This window comes from Erpetoichthys calabaricus, chromosome 18, assembly GCF_900747795.2.
Source record: "Erpetoichthys calabaricus chromosome 18, fErpCal1.3, whole genome shotgun sequence".
NCBI lineage: Eukaryota > Metazoa > Chordata > Cladistia > Polypteriformes > Polypteridae > Erpetoichthys > Erpetoichthys calabaricus.
Genome location: NC_041411.2, coordinates 13,277,739 through 13,296,123, shown reverse-complemented (window position 1 = coordinate 13,296,123; position 18,385 = coordinate 13,277,739). Strand labels below are relative to the sequence as shown.

The following is an 18,385-nucleotide window of genomic DNA, read 5'->3' as shown; positions in this document are numbered from 1 at the left end:
GAGCTTGTTATATCCTCCTGTTTGTGTGGGTCCCATTTCGTGTGCAATGGGATTCGTGCGGCGCTGTGTGCTTTTGCAGAGTCTGAGCGTGGGGGGGGGGGGGAGCGTGGTTGGGGTTTAGGGAGGATTGGTGGGGCGCGAGCGTCTTCTTTCTTTTTGTGTGCCAGGGGCTTGTTGAATCCTCCTCTTTGTGTGTGTCCCGTCCGTTGCTTGTAGGGTGGGTGGGGTGGTTTTGGGTTCTTTTTTTTTATGTGCCAGGGGCTTGTTGAATCGTCCTCTTTGTGTGTGTCCTGTCCGGTGCCTGTTGGCTTGCAGGTGGAAGCGAGCGGCTTCTTTTTTTTTGTGTGCTAGTTTCGTGTGCAATAGGTTTCGTGCGGCGCTGTGCGTCGCCTGCATTTGACTCCTTTTTTCTGTGCTGACTCCTTTTTTCTGTGGTCGCGGGGCCTCATTTCTTTGACTCCTTTTTTCTGTGCTCACTCCTTTTTTATGTGGTCGCGGCCGCCTCTCGCGGAGCCTCATTTCTTGGGGTGCCTGCGCAGTACGTCTTTTTGCGGCTACGGCCCATGGCTGGATGTCCCTGCGTCCATCCGATTTAGCATTCTCGGTTAGTAATATGGATAGTGTGTCACATGTATTGCTGGTAAGTGGCTTAATCATCACCATTCTGAGGACACGTTCAAGTAAGAATATACTATGTATGTACTCATTATGACAGTAAAGTTGAAGTGTTTGCATGACAAGTTAAATGAACAATCTGACACGATAAGGACTTTAAACTGCCTGCATTACTGTTGAAACAGTAAAAAAAAATTTCACAGGTAATCAGCCTACATTCAGTCTAATTAGTAGAACCGACCACCTGCAAATATGTAACTGGCTCAGTTAAACCCTGCCTCCATCATCTTTTTATGCAACATATAATACGTATGCTGCATGTGCACTATCTACGAGCTACATTTCTGGTGGATAAGAAGAGCAGATCTTGGCAATTAACTCTTAGATGAAGGTTCCCCGAGACACTTTAGTTGTACAGTATTGAAGGCATTACATAAAATGGGTAGTGCAGATCTACAGTATTGTTCATAGGATTGTCATTTCAATCCATGCCTCTGATGCACTGAACAACTCTGAGTAAACTGCTTAATTGGCTTGCACAAAATACATTCTTAAAAAGTTAACATTTTAAAATTAAAATTTAACTTGTAAGTAAACATGAAGAAAAGCTTCTGACAAATATAAAGTAATAACAACAACGTAAATATTAAAAAAATACACATTTGAGAAGCTATTTAGAGTAAAATTTTTTTGTACCTTCTTCAAAACGTTAACTATTATGACATACGAATGTTCAACACACTTCTAAACGTTTGGGACATTTAGAATCACAATCTGGAAGGTCGAAGATGAGTTATGGTATGAGAAAATGTTTACTGCCTGTTTTTCTCAGTTCCTATGCATACCCAATTATACTGCTAATAAAGGGCATTGAACACCTACTCAAAATAGAATTAACCTCTAGTGAAGAAAGGTTTCTGCTAAGACAGACAGGCTATTGTGAGCTTTCTGTCCAGTCAAGACTGATATTCTGGGGAGATTTTAGGAAGAATGTTTCTCAAAAACATTAATATGTTTCTTGAAGGACTGAAGTATTTAAGAATCATCTGAACATTTCCATTCTTTCAAGCAAGGTTACTAAATGTGATAAATGCAAGCAATAGTATAAAACGTGTTTTGCAGCTGATTAACTTCTTTTAAACAAGAGTGATTTCTGGAGGGCAAGCTTGCTTGTAGAAACTTTACCCGATATATACTATTCAGGAAATACTGCAAATCAAACACAAAAATGAACATGGCAGTTTATTACTTTTCCTAAAAATGGTTATTCTGCTGCCTTGTTCAGAAAGAGATCTGTCATTCAATCATTATATATGTCTTAAACCTAATTTATTATTAAAAGGAAATGATTGTTCACTAAGTAATACATTGGCATCTGGATTCTCCAAAAAGTAACTGCCTGGACAACTTTGCACCCAAGTAAAGCAAACAATTATGTGCAACAAATTTGTCTGATTGCACTGGCAAATATTAGCTCACCTAACACCACATTAAAGCTTAAACTATAAATTTAGATTGCACCCTGAAATCCACTGACAACAATACCATTCTGAAAAATGAAGCCATTAGACGGTTTAAATGTTTTCCCAGATTCTTACCATTTCATGAAAATACAAAATTATAAACTGATAATGAAGCAGGTACCTTAAAGTATTATTGGGCAAGCTTTAAAAATGCAAGATAACAAGAAGCACACGTTAGAAACATAGAAGAAAAATGCGAAAAAACACTGAGAAGAAGAAGATATCCGAGTTTGCTTGAAAGGTTCTCATTTTAAAAAAAAATAAATAAAATTACACAAAAAAGCAAGACATTATAAGGAAAGGATGCAGCCAAAATATATACAGAAGTTTAAATATTAAAAGGAAATAAATAATAAAATTATTTATTATAACGTGGATAGACTTTCTTCAGTCTTACCATTAAAGACAGACAGATATAGCAAGGGAAGCAAGATTTAGAAAGGGAGAAAGAGGAGTTGTGATGAGAAGGGTTTTACCAGAATTATATTTTTAAACAATCAGTGTATACAGCACACAATTAAGTTTGAAGAATTAAGTTTTTTTCCATAAAGACCACAAAATATTTCATTATCAATGGCAAAGTTAACATTTATACACAATACTTCAATAATAATAGCAAATGAAGTTGCCTTTAAGGATGTTTAATTGTACTTTCTTTATACTGCTAACATCTTGAATTTAAACACCTTTAACACTATAATACATTGCTTGTCACTGACACTTATGCAAGTCCCAAGATTTCTAGCAATTTCATAAATAAGCACATGAACATTAAATTATATTTACTTTAATAGATAAATGAGACAATGTAGTGTAAAAAGAGTTATTTCCTAATGATGATGTCTGATGTAATAATTAATGATGGTTGTGCATGATGTCACTGTTAGCAGGTGATGTCAAAGGTATAAAGCACAATAGCATATAATCACAAATTAATAACTTGGTTCATTTGAAAATTATTTTTAGTGGGCCGATTTATATTTTTTAAATGAATGCCATTATGGGTTTACTTAAATTATTCCATTGCAAAATGCACCACAGAACCTGCAACTGAAAAAATAGTTTCATTTATAGAATATAAAATTGTATTTTTCAATTAAACATTTCAGAAAGTATACGCCATACACGTCTTATATTATACAAAGTAGAACTCTTCCAATGTCTTAGTGTAAAAAGTCAAAAGCCCATGGAATTATTACCTTTAGACATATAAAAACCTTCACATAGACAAATGCTATACCAAGAAAAAAAAGCTTAGCACCACTGAAATACACATGTCAATAAAATGCTGTACATCAAGATAAACAGCCTTGTGTGATGAGCAGACAATGGTGCCCAAAGAGAACAGTGAAAACTTAATTTTTATGCACATACTCATGACCCTACAGCAGGTATTGTAGTGTGAATTGGTGAAAGTTAAGAGATTCATGGATCTAGTGTGAGTCAGCATAAAAGCCTTCAGAGAGATGGATGAAAAAAAGTATGCAATATAAAACTGAATTTCCTTGCAGGTCAGCAGAACAACATACACAAAAGGAGGACAACACAGTTAACATGAGAAAAATAAATCTAATACAAATAGAGCCAACTAAAAGCCACACCATCTGTAATTCTACCTAAACAAAAATTAAAATAAACTACTCATCCATTGCAGCACCACCTCTGCAATTTTCCATTCAACCTTCAGCCAGTAAGCCATCACTGTACTTCCAAACTTCAAGCTCTATGTAAAGGAACAGGCAGCCAATAACCCTACTGACATCCAATGTATCTGTGCATATCTCCCAGTTTACAAAAAACACTCTCTTGTAGTGGTTCAGCTGTGCTCAGGAAGGATCAGATGCAAGTAATGCCCTCATGATAAGCTACTTTACATTGTACTTCATCAAATGAGCTAAACTTCCTTCATTTCCTATTAATAGTACCATGTCTTCCACATTAACTTCCAAAAATAAAATATATTATCAGAGATATATGTTGATGCTACCATTTAAATGCTCTTACTGTATTATAAAAAATGTGTTGCAAGCATTTATTGGCAGACATAAAGACATTCATAGGGCAACATACAAAATTAAATAGGTATGATAGTATGAACATAACATGGTGGTGCAGTAATAGTGCTGCAGCCACACAATAATGAGACCAATGTTCACATTTCGGGTCCCTGTGTCAGCATGGGTTTCCTCCGGGTGCTCCAGTTTCATGCAGGATAAGTGGATTGGTAAAAGACAATTGGCCCTAATGTGTATATGTGTGAGTGTGTGGGCCTGCCAGGAGTTGTTCCTGCATTGTCCTCTATGCTTGTAGTCATATAGTAAGTCTGTAACATGTAACCTTCTGTAAGTCTTCTAGTGCAATAAACATCTTAACAGAGCAACAGAAGACTAGAAAAACTATCCTAAAGTCTTTAACTTTATTTACTCTATTAAGTAAAGCTATTTACTTTAATTTTCTTTGAAGATGGAAAAAAAAAATAAGGACTCAAAATAGTAAGGAAATCCATTTTCTCCAAATTTTTCCCTCAGAACAATATATTAATTTATAGCTGTGTAATCTAAAAAATTGCATACATTTTAACTACTGCACATTTACCAACACATTATAATAAACCTTAAAAATACTTAAAAGGCTAAAATAAAATCTCTTCTATCACATAGTTTTAAAATGTATACTTTTGATTGGGTTATCAATGAAAAAGAAATGTTTAATATGAAAACATTGTAGTTACAATGTAAATTACATTTGACACTACATTTAACAATTCAAACTTTCTATTTGTGATGAGCACCAATCATTCAAAAATATATGACCCATTTGTTTTTCAGTATGCACATTTAACTTTCACAAGTAGAACATTGCATAAATGGTCAGCTTTGTTAATTTAAAAAGGAAGAGATACACAAGTAGTTAGATAAGTGATCTCAGGTATCCTTTGTATTCACTTACCTTTTTTTCATTTCCAGCAGTTGGTTATTAAGAGCTGATCTTTCTTCTTCAAGCTAAAAAAAATTTAAAAATATTTTTTATTATGTCACTTTTATGGCAATATCTCTCTATTATATAAAAAAAATCCTGGGATGAGACGAGACTTTTTTTCAAGAGATTTTTTCAAGTTCCATGAGACTTTGGCCATGAAATTTTTTTAAAATCACGACCTCCTCTCAACCATATTCAAACATGCACATGGTACTCTCACCTCTCATTCGTGTGAATGCTTTTGACAGACACAGTTCCTGCTCTCTCAGCTCTTATAAATTTTAACATTTTTCTCACTTTAAGTTCACAAATTAAAGAAGACGTATTATGTCCAAATCTTATTGAAGAATTTCATCACGAAGGAAAAAATGAGTACACAGGCAATACTAGCACCGAGAAATGATGAAATCAAATGAATTTACGCACAAAATGTCGATCAGTTATACGGCAAATTGGTTAAATATGTATCAGTAGACTATGCTGAAACAGTTGGTGGTGATTATGTGGAAGGTGAAAACATCAACTTACAATATCCCAAAGAATATCTACAACTGTTAAGACCATCCAGTCTTCCTCCGCACAAATTACTGTAGAAAGAAGGATGTATCCAAGAAAGGTAATGTAGTACATCTTCCGTGAATAACAGACAACAAAGGAGATCTTGATATACCATTCGTATTAAAACGTTAACAGTTTCCTGTTAGAATAGCTTTTGCAAAGACAATTAACAAAGCTCAAAGTCAAATATTCAAAAAAGTCGTTTTATTTAATAGAGAGAATGAAACGAAATTCAATCACGGACAGTTATATGTTTGCGATGTCACGATGAAAGTCCAAACACAGAATCAAAATTCAATGCGATATTGACGAAAATTTAATTCAAAAAATTGTATTTACTGAAGTTTTACAGTAAAAGTGTAAGTTTAAAACGTATTTGCATGTTAATTTCAAAGCCAAACTGAATGAAATCGTATTACGCAACGAATAACTCTAAAGCAACATGAAACATAAGTTACTTTCAAATTATTACTTTTACTATTTTTTAATATGGTTAATCAATCACTGTAATTAGTGTGTATTTAGTTACATTATGCATATGTAACAATTCCCATGAAAATAACAATCTCTTTAAATTGTACATCTGCATCCCCATACGCGAGCGGCAGAACCCCAAAGAGGCTAGCATGAAACTCAAGTTCGGGGTTGGCGAGCGAAGTGAGCAGAGGCCAAAGCGCCCTAGTAGATAAAAAAATAAATATGAAACAACTAAACTTTACATGTATGTATCTATCTATCTAATGTTTTAATGACTCAAAGTTATGGCAAAGTCCTGTTGGAGTTGCTAACAGCTTTGGCAGACCACAATGGAAAAAAAAAAGTTAAAATATTGCTAACTCCAGAAGTATCCTGTTTAGTCCAGCTTTCTTATAGGTTATATGTGCTTCCTTCTCCTCATTAAAGTAGTTAATTGAGAGTTGACTGAACTAAACATCTATGCACCACTACATTGTCTTTAAGAATATGTTAATTACCCCCCATCCCCAGTATAATCAAAGGATACTATTTAGCTGATACTGAGGGAACACACCTTCTGATGGCTACTGACTTCATCTTGATTCCTGCCCAGTTCTTCTGTCAGTTTCAGATTCTCTTCTTGTAGAGCATCTAGATGCTGGGACTTATGAGACACATCCTGCTTCAGCTCTTCACTGCAAAGACAAAGAAGGCTTTGTTACTACATTATCTGGTAATGAACAGAGCAAAGACAAGGAGTGTGATAATAGGTAGGCTTTATCCATCCTTCCAGGGCAAGATAACCACTATTCTAACTGAACCAAACTGATGCCAACCTATGTAGGGCTTTCTGCCAAGAACACCAAAGGGATATATTAGCAAGTCTTTAAATGAAGATAAGTAAAATGATTTAATGTTGTGCTTGGTATGTTGTATTGTCTATGTGGTGTCTGCACATTCTTAGTTTTTCTCCCACATTTGCAAAGACATGCATAAATGTTGGGAAGACGGGTGAATTGTAAATGAGCCCCATGAGAGTGTTATTGTGTGTTTGTGAATATGTACTGTATGTGTGAGTTGGTCCCAGCAATGTATTGAAGGCCTGCCCAAAGCAGGTTCCTGCAAAAAGCTCCAGACCCAACAACCCTGAAATGCACGGAGTACGTGTGAAAAGTTATGTTTTATGATTTATGCATAATGCCATTTAAAAAAAAAAAATTTACTGAAGTATCATGTTTGTGTATGTGCAATTTGCTCTGAATAGGAAAGATTAAATATATAATTAAATTTAAATGTGACATGATTTTGGGAACAACAAGCCATAGCAAAAAGAATATTAAGAACAGCAATTCTGTAGCAGTTTTCACTCAAGACATTGTTATTAGTTTATCAATGATGAGCTACCCACAAAAAACAAATGACAGATAGTGATTGTAAATAAACTGCTGAAACAGAGACTAATGAAGATGATATAATCTGTGCAAAGTGCCAGATGGGACACCACCAGCCACACAGAAAAATGCTTCCAAATGAGGCACATCACATTGAAATACTCACTTTATCAAAACAAAGACAGCATATAGCAGATGATTAATTAATTTAGTTCCACTGCCATCATCAAAAGTGAAATAAAGTGCAGCTGTAATATGCCATGGAACACAATCACTGGAGGTCTGGAAAAACATCATCTGATCTGATGAATCCAGATTCTTTCTGATTCACACTAGAGGTGGTTCCAGAGACAAAAAACACTCCCTCCCTATCTTTTCTTCCACTCAATAATGTAGACTGGCGATGAGAAAAATATATTAGCCGTTGTTTCATGTTGTGTGTCAGGTCTGCTTTCAAACATGTAAATGTCACAAGAAATTTGAAAACCACTGCCAAGGATGTGCATCTCAACATTGCAGAACTATACCCATCTGTGAGTATCATTTTCAGTTATACAATGCCCTGTGCTATGCCTCTAGAAAAGGTCTATAATGGTTCAGTTAACAAGACAATGTATCCATTTTAAGGCAGGGCATCCTCTCTCATCCATGAACCAGACCTCAATCAAATCAGGCATCTGTCATAATTTTCTACACTTTACACCAAAGCCGAAGTGTGTTTTTTTAACTCTCATCTTTTCAAGCTGCTTATTAAGCAGAGTGTTACCTTTCTCACTACAATTTACAAAACCATGTTGACCTTATCAAGTGAACAATTAAAACACACATGTCCCAAACAAGCAGAAAACACAAGATTCCTGCTGTGATTCAAAATAAAAGTACAATTAATTTGTATGCAGAAAAGATTTGCCCTTTAAAATATTTTTGTTAGATTAGAATTGAGCAGCAAACGGAAAAAAGAATAAAAATCTTGAATAATCCTATCCTTAAAGAGATTACACAAAATATACTCTGTAAATGAGTCAACTGCAAGTCAACTATTAGGAAAATCTGGCCAACAGTATAATAATACTGTGAGAAGTCTGACTGAACAATGACACTTCAAATATCTGTTTGGATGCTGCATTCAAGAGAAAAGACTCTGACTTAAATGTAAAGGTTAATGTCCAATACAAAATAAATCGCAGCATGTCATGCTAAGAAACAGCATGCCCACTGTAAAGCAAGGAGGATGGTAACAAAATTTATGTTATGGGAATGCTTTTCATTTTCAGGATTTGGAAATTTTGTCAAGATAAAATGCAAAATGTTAAGAAGTGAAACACTCAAAGCAATAAAATTCTTTCTACAATTAACAGAAAATAAATGTGTGTAAGAATATCTTCCACTGCATATGTTTCATCAAGACATACTTCATTCATTTAGAAAGTCTATAGGGTGATATGTACTTGATAATGAATGGTTTCATTGTTAAGGTTAAGCCCCAAATAATTAAAAAAAGCAGTCAGAAAGGAGCGACCCTTTGAAAGACAAACAGCAACCAAAAACCTATTTTTTGTAGCTCCAAATGACAAAAATGCACAATGTTCCACTTGGATGAATACTGGAATCAAAACAGATTAATATTTATGACAAGTTATTTTGTTTTGTTTTTTTTAGACCGGCCAGGTAGCAGAGCTAGTAATATTATAAGTCACTGCTTTGCTGTATGTCATGTAGAAACATGTAAACTGTTGTTTAATATATGTAATGTTTTTGGAAGGTATTTTCCATAAAGTAAAATAGAACCTTTGGCTCTTTTGTGTATTTATTTGTTTTTGTTTCCTAAAGCCATTTTAGAAAGTTTTAAGTCACAGTATATTAATTAATACACCACTAAATCAGTAAATTAAGGAACGCTTCAAAGATATACAAGACGACAAATGCTACTTTAATCTGCAGCATAAAATTAGAAATAGTTTCTTATGAGGCAAAATATGAATGTTTAAGAATACTACCAGATACACCATGGTAAAATAGTTTTCACAGCTGAGTGTGCAAATTAAAGTGAATAGAGAATAACCAAATGTCTTCCTGTGAGCCATTAAATAATAAGCAGCATAATAAACCGCACCATATACACCGCACACAGCTGTGTAAGCTCCTAAGTGAATTGAAATAATAATTGCACTGAGCACTGCAGACAAAATGTCAGAAATCTTCTGGGTTCAGGAAAGCTGAAGCTCAGTCTGTCAATTTATTGCAAAATTGGAAAAGGTATGACTGAAAGGTTTTCCATGAATAATATTAATAGCAATGGCAGACTGAGGTGTTTAGCAGGGCAGAGGAGGCAGGTATTTTTAGCAAATGTCATACAAGCAAGAAATGTTCTAATACTTCCAATGCCTTGCAAAAGAAATTCTGCTTAACTACATACAGCAAACAATCTGAAGCCTTTTTAGCCAAACATAATCTACTGTATATCGATAATGAGTAAAAAAAAAAAATCTGTGCGAACAAGATGAAAGAATCTGTGCATTGCTTGTAGAATGATGGAGTACCATGCTATTTTAGTGTTAATTAATGTTCTGTTTGCAGCATTCTGAACTGAAAAGTCAATAAAATTACATTTTAAAAGACCGCAGCATCCAGGGATATTTAAATTTAACCAATGGAGTGTTAATTTATCACTTTCACAAATGGATAAAGGGAAACCCATGAAGATTTTAACATTTTATATGACACAAATACTTTCTCAAATCCACTAAATCCAGTTTAGGGTTGCAGGAGGCTGGGTCTATCCCAGTAGTACTAGAGACAAGGCAGGAAGCAGCCCTAGAGAGGTACTAGCCCACTGCAGGTTACACACAACCACAATAATGTGGAGACAAAACAGTTTATCTACCCACCCTTCATGCACTTTGGGGGGTTGAGGGGTAACATACTGTATTTTTACACAGGAAGAACATGGAAACTCAAAGATCAGGTAGGAGATATAAAAAAAAAAAAAAAAAACCACAGGATGGTGAAACCGTGAATAGCAGCGATAACCACTGTGCCCTATGCAACCTGTTTTAAATATAATTAAGCCTTACTTTAAACTATTTTTCTACAAAGAAGACCATCCCAGATATAAGACGACCATTAATTAGTCTATGTAACTTGAAATAATCATAAACATACACAAAATATTACTGTTTATCAGTCTTAGTTCCACCTTTCACTATACATCCAAAAACCATCACAATCTTTTAAGCACATTCGCTCTTGCTACAAAGTTCAACGTGTATGTTGTTAATTCAGCTCCCTGTTTATATGATGTTTGTTTGTAAGATGGCCCAACTTTTACATATATATTGAACATTAACACTTAATGAGAATATTTGTAAAGATGAGAGATTGTGTTTTAAAACTTAAAAAGATAAAAAGAACATAAAAAGAATCTGCATGGTGATGCAAATTTGTAGAAGCTAAACCTCTGGAGAGGCTTGTCCCCAGAGTTTCATATCTAACTTTAGTAGAGAAATGAATCAAGCAACACCAAAAATGTGCAGAGACAGCAGAAACACTGTTGCTAGTCCATAGCGAAATACTGGAATATGAAAAAACAGGAATACAAAAAGTGCTTAAATTAAATAACAATTGAATATGAAACTGTGCAGCTTTTTGATATTTATATACAATTACACTTTTTTATAATTTTTTTTATTTATCTTCCTATTTATATGAACAACTAATATTTTTGTTACAATCTAAAAAGCATTCAATAAAATTTATAAAATCATATTTTATACACACAATACATTTTTACATTATTATTTCCTGGTTTAATTTAAAAACCATCATTTGTACATATACATCTTGAAAGAAATTATCAGAAATAACTATTTCAAACATAAAATTACAAAAATTATATATTTTTCAAGTACTATGATAGACAGAACATTATGATGTTTTAATTTCATTTTTGGTATGTTATCGCATAAAATGCAGTTTCCTTTCTGGGCTCCTTATAAAAATTATCAATATGAGCCTCATATTGCACATTGAAAAACATGTCAAATCTTAAATAACACAGTTTCATATCTTATCATTATGACCTGAAAACCATTAAACTTGTTTACCACCGATTAAATGTTAATTTTTATATTTTTTAAATTCATATAAAATGCACTTTTATTATATTGTTAAAATTTCCTCTGATTAATTTTATGTGTCTTCCTTTGAAACATTACACATTAAGAGTAACAGCAAGAAAGGTCCTTAAATGAAACAATTAATTTTGCTTTTACGAAGTTTAAAGCTTTCTTTTATATACAGCAGAATTAGGTGCACAGAAAAACAAAACTAAAATGTAGTGTGCTTTTTTCTTTTGAAATTTTACTTTCCATTAATCAATAAACCACGTTTATGGTCTTCTCCATTACCAGAACCTAAATACAATAGACAAAAATAACTACTGTAATTTAAACAGGAAAAAATGTTACTACGTTAACTGTTGTCATAACATTATTACTACGTGTATTTTATGGTGCGGATTTTGTGTATAGCATGCATTAAAGAGACTGGTAGAGCTTCTGTTTACACATACAGGGTAACAGCTATCCAAAACATCAATAATCAAGGCTGTTTTATCAATTACCTTTAGAAAAAGTGAATTAAGTACATGAGAAAACTGACAGTAGTGTTTGATGACACTCCGCAAAAACTGTACTCGTGTGGGAAAAAAAAAGATGAAAAAGGCATCTGTACACTGTACAGGTTAATATTCCTAATAATAAGTAAACAACATACATTTCTTTACAGAGGGTGCCCGTTCTCTTGTTCTCAGAACTGAGATGGTCTTTTGACTGGTTCAGCTCATCTTCAAATTTTAGGTTCTGTTGCTTTAACATTTCAATCTGAAAAAGAATCAGACAAGATACCTTTATAAGAGAGCAAGTAACCACAATCTTTACAATTGCAACACAAGGAAAACTCCTTTCTAAATGACCGATGGTCATTATTATACATATTTGACAAAAAGTACAAGTAAAATTAAATTTTGCCAACAAATGCAGTTTAGATTTATTTTAATCAAAAACAGAGACCATTACATTTAACAAATCTTCAAAGTAAACCACAATCACCTAAAACATTTTCTTAGTTCAAATATTTACCCACACCAAAATAATATACTGATACTCCTCTCTACAGGAAGGACCCCAAAACAACATAGTACAACATGTCAATAGTTAAACCTCACAGTGTTTTCCAGATGAGCATGCAATAGCAGCCTATAAAGAACATAGCAGAAAGAAGCCAGTTGCTTTTGTTAAGATATTACAGTGCGTCAAAAGCTGAGCTACATTTTTGATATTGCCATTAATAAATTATTAGCTGTGTGTGAGGCAACAAAATGAATGTTATTGCCTTCATGCACAAATGAATTATTTTAAAATCTGGATGAATATTTAATCTCCACCGCTCTTATTATAAAAGTTTTATGGCAAACTTACGTAATGCCCATCACTCATCTAAAAATGTAATATAGAGCAATAGTATGCTTTTCAAATAAAAAGGCAAATCTTTGCTTACAACTCCTAAATTGAATTAGTGCATAATTTTCAGTTTTATGTTTGTAATTACATCATTAAGAAAGTAATCAAGGCACATAATCTGATCAAAATAAAGAACTTAAAATTACATTTCTAAGAAAAAAACAGACAAGAAAAATAAAATCTACAGACATGTAAATGTATAGAATTTAAGGTATAAACTTACTGTACAGGAATAAATTAAGTAAACAAGAAAGAAACATCTAAAATAAACCAAATAAAAGCAGCTGCAGTCAACAAAGAGTGATACTCTAAAGACTCCCACAATAAAAAAAATTGTGTGAAAATGTTACAATGAAGTACCTATAATATACTGCATATATTGTGTGTAAAATAATCATCAAGAAATTCCTGATAACCTGGCTAGCAGTTTCATGTTTTACAATAGAATATTAAGAAAATACCTTAAAATGTGTAACATACAAGCTGGAATATCTGCGTTGTAAAGCTGCAATGTCCATTTCTAAAATGCAGAGCTTTCCCTCCTAAAGCAAATGTATCAATAATGCAAGCAGATCCCTTGATGTACATGCACTGCTGACTGTATGTTAAGTGCTCAGTTATGCCTTCATCCCTCACATGAGTACACAAGCTCCTTGGTAAAGTGTTACGTAACTTCTTTTTCATTCCCAGATGATGCTAGTCAAGACTTCTTATGTTAGCTGCCAGTGAAGCCAGATCTATGCTTCAGAGCCAATCAGCTGACAGAGTGAAGAAAATCACTGTCTGCTTCATTTCACAGTGATATCTACAGTACAGTACAGATCATATCAATCATAACTGCTATAGAAGCAACTTTGCAATTTTGATGGTACAGATACAGTAAATTAGAATAGTCATCTCAATTAAGCAGTTAATAATATAACCTTAAAAATTAAAATAGAGCTACATTTTGAATGTGTGTGTGTGGGATATTTTCCTTTACCTCATACACACATGCAGTAAGAAAACTATAATGAAAGTGTCCATATGTTGAGAATTTTAAGTGAAAACAAAGGCCAACTTTATATTTAAAAATGTACCAATTCCATTAGTGCTTAATTTTAGAGTATGTCTAAAAAAATAATCTCTGACAGAGAGTATATAAAGGTTTACTTGGCTAAATGCAGACTAAATAGAAACACACAAGACACAAGACATACTGCTTGCACATTTTAAAGTAATTTCATTAAATAAATAATAACCAAACAAACATTCTGTGACAGATCATTTGCAACTCCTCGTTAGTCTCAGAAATCACTCTCTCTGAAAAATTCTCTCTTCCCACCAGCCTACCAAACTTCTCTTATGCACAGTCATATTAATGAAGTGCTAAAAATGAAAGTTTATAAATACACATCTCATTTTCAAATCTGCTTAATCCAGTTGAGGGTTGTACACAGTCAGAGAGGAGCTTGGCATCATTGGAGCAGGGCAGGAAATAACTGAAGGATGGCCAGGAACATTACCCGGCTGGTAGTAAGGACCAAGGGAGTGAAGACATTTGGGGCATTATCTTCCCCGGGACACTAGAGGGTAGCCCCCAGTTTGCTACAGCACCACAGATTCCCACAGGGCATGCCGGGAGTTGGAGTTTGGAGCAGCCTTGTTGGATTCCATGGGCACCACCAAGGGGTGCTGCAGGAAAAGCTAGCCCTTCGTGGCACAGCTTATGCCACACCCAGAAGAAGGTCATGGAATACTTGGACCACTTTTGGGTGCACTATAAAAGGAGCTGCCTCACTCCAGTTGAGCAGCCAGAGTTGGGAGGTGGAGGACAAATCTTGCGAGGAGGAGTGGAGGTGAAGAGAAAAAGAGAAAGGAAGAAAGCAGGACTGTGTTGTATTGTGCTGTGTTTGTGCTTGTGAACTGTGCTGTACTTGTGGGAAATGGGGGAAGTTGTTTCCCCCACTATAAATGTATGTGTTGTGTGACAAGATTGGGCTCTGTGTCTGTTGTATAAGCAGTTTGGGGTGTTGTACACCCCCTGGTGGTCTACAGAACCCTGTATAAGGCATCAAAGATTCTTATACATACACCTATGTGAGGACAATTTATAATCACTTACAATATAAAACATCTTTGGGATGTGGAAAGAAAACAAGAGTACCTAGAGAAAACCCATTGCAGACTTAGGGAGAAAGTACATAACCCATACAGATACCAGCTACAAAATTTTAAACTAGGATGCAAAATTCATGAAGGTGAAGCATTAACCATTGACATCTCCAGGCCACCCAAGAAATATAATATTAGCAAAACAAACTAATAAATACATTTCACAGAAATATAAACCTTCAATGTCTACAATGGATGTAACTTATAAACATAATTCACATACTATGATAGAGTTTATAAATATGGACTAAGCCACGTTTTGTTACTAAGTACAAAAAAATGCAACCTCTACTATAACGCATTATGTGTCTTCAAATGTTCATTTTCAGTGAAGGCTCAGGTTAGGTCCCACTAGAAAGTGGATTCCAAATCTTTTACAACTATATTCTAAACTTAAAGTGACAATTGTAATAACATTTGACAAAATGACAAAAGAAGCAACTGTAGACAATACACGTAAAGTAAATGTACCAAGGTACATAAAATACTTAACAGATTAGAAAAGGAAACCATGTGAACAATGCACTCACTAGCATTAGCTTCCAGTACAGAGAGGTGGGTTACCAGACTTGTATCCTCTTCAAGCTTAATTATGAAGACTTGAATGAACACTATGGTGATCACATTTACCTGTATGTTTTGACAGACTAGGAGTACTGTGATTTAAGAAAACAGTATGATGAATGAAGACTGAAGCCCATAGGATCCTCCACGTCATTTCTGCTTGAGGGAATGAGCTATTATGATGATAAGATGTTAATACTCTTACTAAACACATTTGCTTGGACTTGTGTCTAAAGCATGCATTTCCAAATGCTGCTATGTTTAACAGTTCAACATATACAGGTATATAGAAATTTTATAGAATATCTTGCAAAATGTTGTGATGAAGCATTACAGTATATACCTTCTCAAACATAGTGTCACGAGCAGTAGGTTTGCCTTTTCTCCAAATAATATGTACTGCCTGTTTAAAGCCAAACTGTCAAACTTGTCCTTGTGGCTGAAAGCATGGAAACATGTCAATGGAAACTGTCAATCATAATACAAGCAATACACAACATGTAAATCTCTAAAACTAGGTTTTCAGGCACAGAACTACTTCTTTCAGTCTGGTCAGAGAAGGCAGTTCAGTTTCAAACAACACTTTCACCCTTGTAAGTCAGGCAAAACCCCAAGTAAAATTTGCACAAACCTTCCTCCTCTAGACTTCTCAATATCCACAGTTGTCAATAATATAAGATTCCTCACAGAACAAGTGCAACTGAAATAGCAACGCAATACACACAGAATGCAAGCTGGGAGTGTAAAAATGTAATATATTTAAAGAATAAGTAATGTGAATAAAATTTTAAAATGACCTACACTTTCTACTTCATCCTCAAGAATCTAACAAAATAACCAAACAATTTTAGCAACTCTAGCATCATTCTCACAGCTGAAAAGAACAGCACAGTTCATTTATATAGTGATAGATAGGCAAATCCCATATGCCAGAGAGAGACGAGACAGTGGCAAAACACATGAGGCTGCTCCTTTGCTGCATGGGACTGCCAATACGGTTCACATTAACTATGTTGAGTGAAACAAACACATACCACGTGCAGCCACTTTCAAAAAGCAAGGCAACCCAAAATATTAATATATGTTATATAGATGATACAAGTGTTGTACTGAATCACATTAAATGACCATGTATTCTGATAGCTGTCTGAATGTTTCACTGTTTAGAGAAACTATACAAAGTAATATTTTAAGATTAGCACTAAACTGGCAGTGTCTTCTAACCAAAAGGTTTATATTTCAGAATGAATTTAGAACAACTTTAAATCACTACACATATTTTCTTCAATGTGTGTTTGTTACGTGGATGATACTCAGATCTCAGGTCATGTTTTCAATGATTTCACCCAGAAGATGAAGGTAAATAATGTATATGAGTGGGTAAAGAACTCAGCCATGTGGAACGCAACGCTAAAGTCGCCAAAAGTGACAAATCAATAACATTAAAACTGTGCCACAGATGGATCCTCAAGGTGCAAATATAATTCAAGATATTGAGACTAAAGAGGAACAGTGGTATCAAAAGCCACTAAAAGATCTGGCAGTGTAAGAATTGGAAAAAATCCATTTATCAGGTGCTAGAATTAAATCATTCACAACCTTCACCAAGTCTCAGAGCTATATTTAGTCCTGAAACCCATCTGTTAGGGTTGAAACAAGTTGTGTTTTTTCACGCGACAAACTGACACAAGTGACATAAAATGTGGTTAGTCAAAATTTTTTTTTTTTTTTTTTTTAAACTTGGTGTAATAAAAGTTTTTTTTTTTTTTTTTTTTTACAGTCAAGTGATACCATGCCAGATACCTGAGACGCAAAGATAATGTCTGCAATATAAGGGCATAGGACAGCCATGCATCCCTTGACTGATGTGGTAGGCATGTGTTTAGCAAATTAGTGCAAGCATTAACTTTAGTAACAAGCTCTCACAAAGGAAGATGTTCACACAAATGAATTCATGTTCACTTTTTAAGCTTCAACATGGGACAAGAGTTATGCGCTTCTAAATAAAAAAGTTTAAGTGTCTACTAAATGTTTTGCAAGTGCTTAAGGGGTAATCAAAGCTACAGACCGTGTAAAGTAAGCGGTCTATGATATAAATGAAGAAACACATTAAAAAAGAACATCATCATCAAGGGATGCTAGTTGGTCAAGAGAAGGTAAATGTCTGTCAGGTTAGTACTGCATATTTAGGAAATCATGGAAGGAGAGATATTCTCATGTTACAGATATCTAAGTGATTATACATTCATGTTTAAGAGGCTTGGATAACTCATTAAATAAAACAGTTTGTGGTATGAAATGAAAAAGATTGACAATTGACAAGACAAACTGAGAAATGGCATCTGAAAATACCAGGTCTAGTTTGTTATCAAGAATACTTGCATTCTGATATTTACAGCTCATGCACAAAGTATGAATTTGTTATAAAATAACTTAATAAATCTAACAGGACAAAATGACTACTCCTCACCTCTTGCATTAGCTTCTGGTTTGTTTGTCTCGTCTCCTCTAGTAGAGAGAAAGTCTCACCCTTTTCTTTTCTTAAGGAGTTCATTTCCTCATTTAGAGAATATAAAGATTCTTCTGTGGTATGAGCAGCCTGATTGAAAACAACGAACAGTTAAAC

At 34.3% G+C, this 18,385-nt stretch overlaps 1 protein-coding gene across 6 annotated transcripts in view; it reads right to left on the bottom strand.

The window, feature by feature from the left end:
• clip1a (CAP-GLY domain containing linker protein 1a) overlaps window positions 1–18,385 on the bottom strand; it is an 88,940-nt gene that overhangs the window by 10,011 nt on the left and 60,544 nt on the right. For 5 of the 6 annotated variants that reach the window (XM_051920958.1, XM_051920963.1, XM_051920961.1 and 2 more), the window contains 5 exons: window positions 18,230–18,358; window positions 12,296–12,402; window positions 6,706–6,826; window positions 5,088–5,140; window positions 2,260–2,280 (listed from right to left, as the gene is read on the bottom strand). In XM_051920958.1, coding sequence (XP_051776918.1) covers window positions 2,260–2,280; window positions 5,088–5,140; window positions 6,706–6,826; window positions 12,296–12,402; window positions 18,230–18,358 — 431 coding nt within the window. The remainder of the gene's footprint in view (window positions 1–2,259; window positions 2,281–5,087; window positions 5,141–6,705; window positions 6,827–12,295; window positions 12,403–18,229; window positions 18,359–18,385) is intronic. The other variant, XM_051920959.1, reaches the window with a different exon arrangement.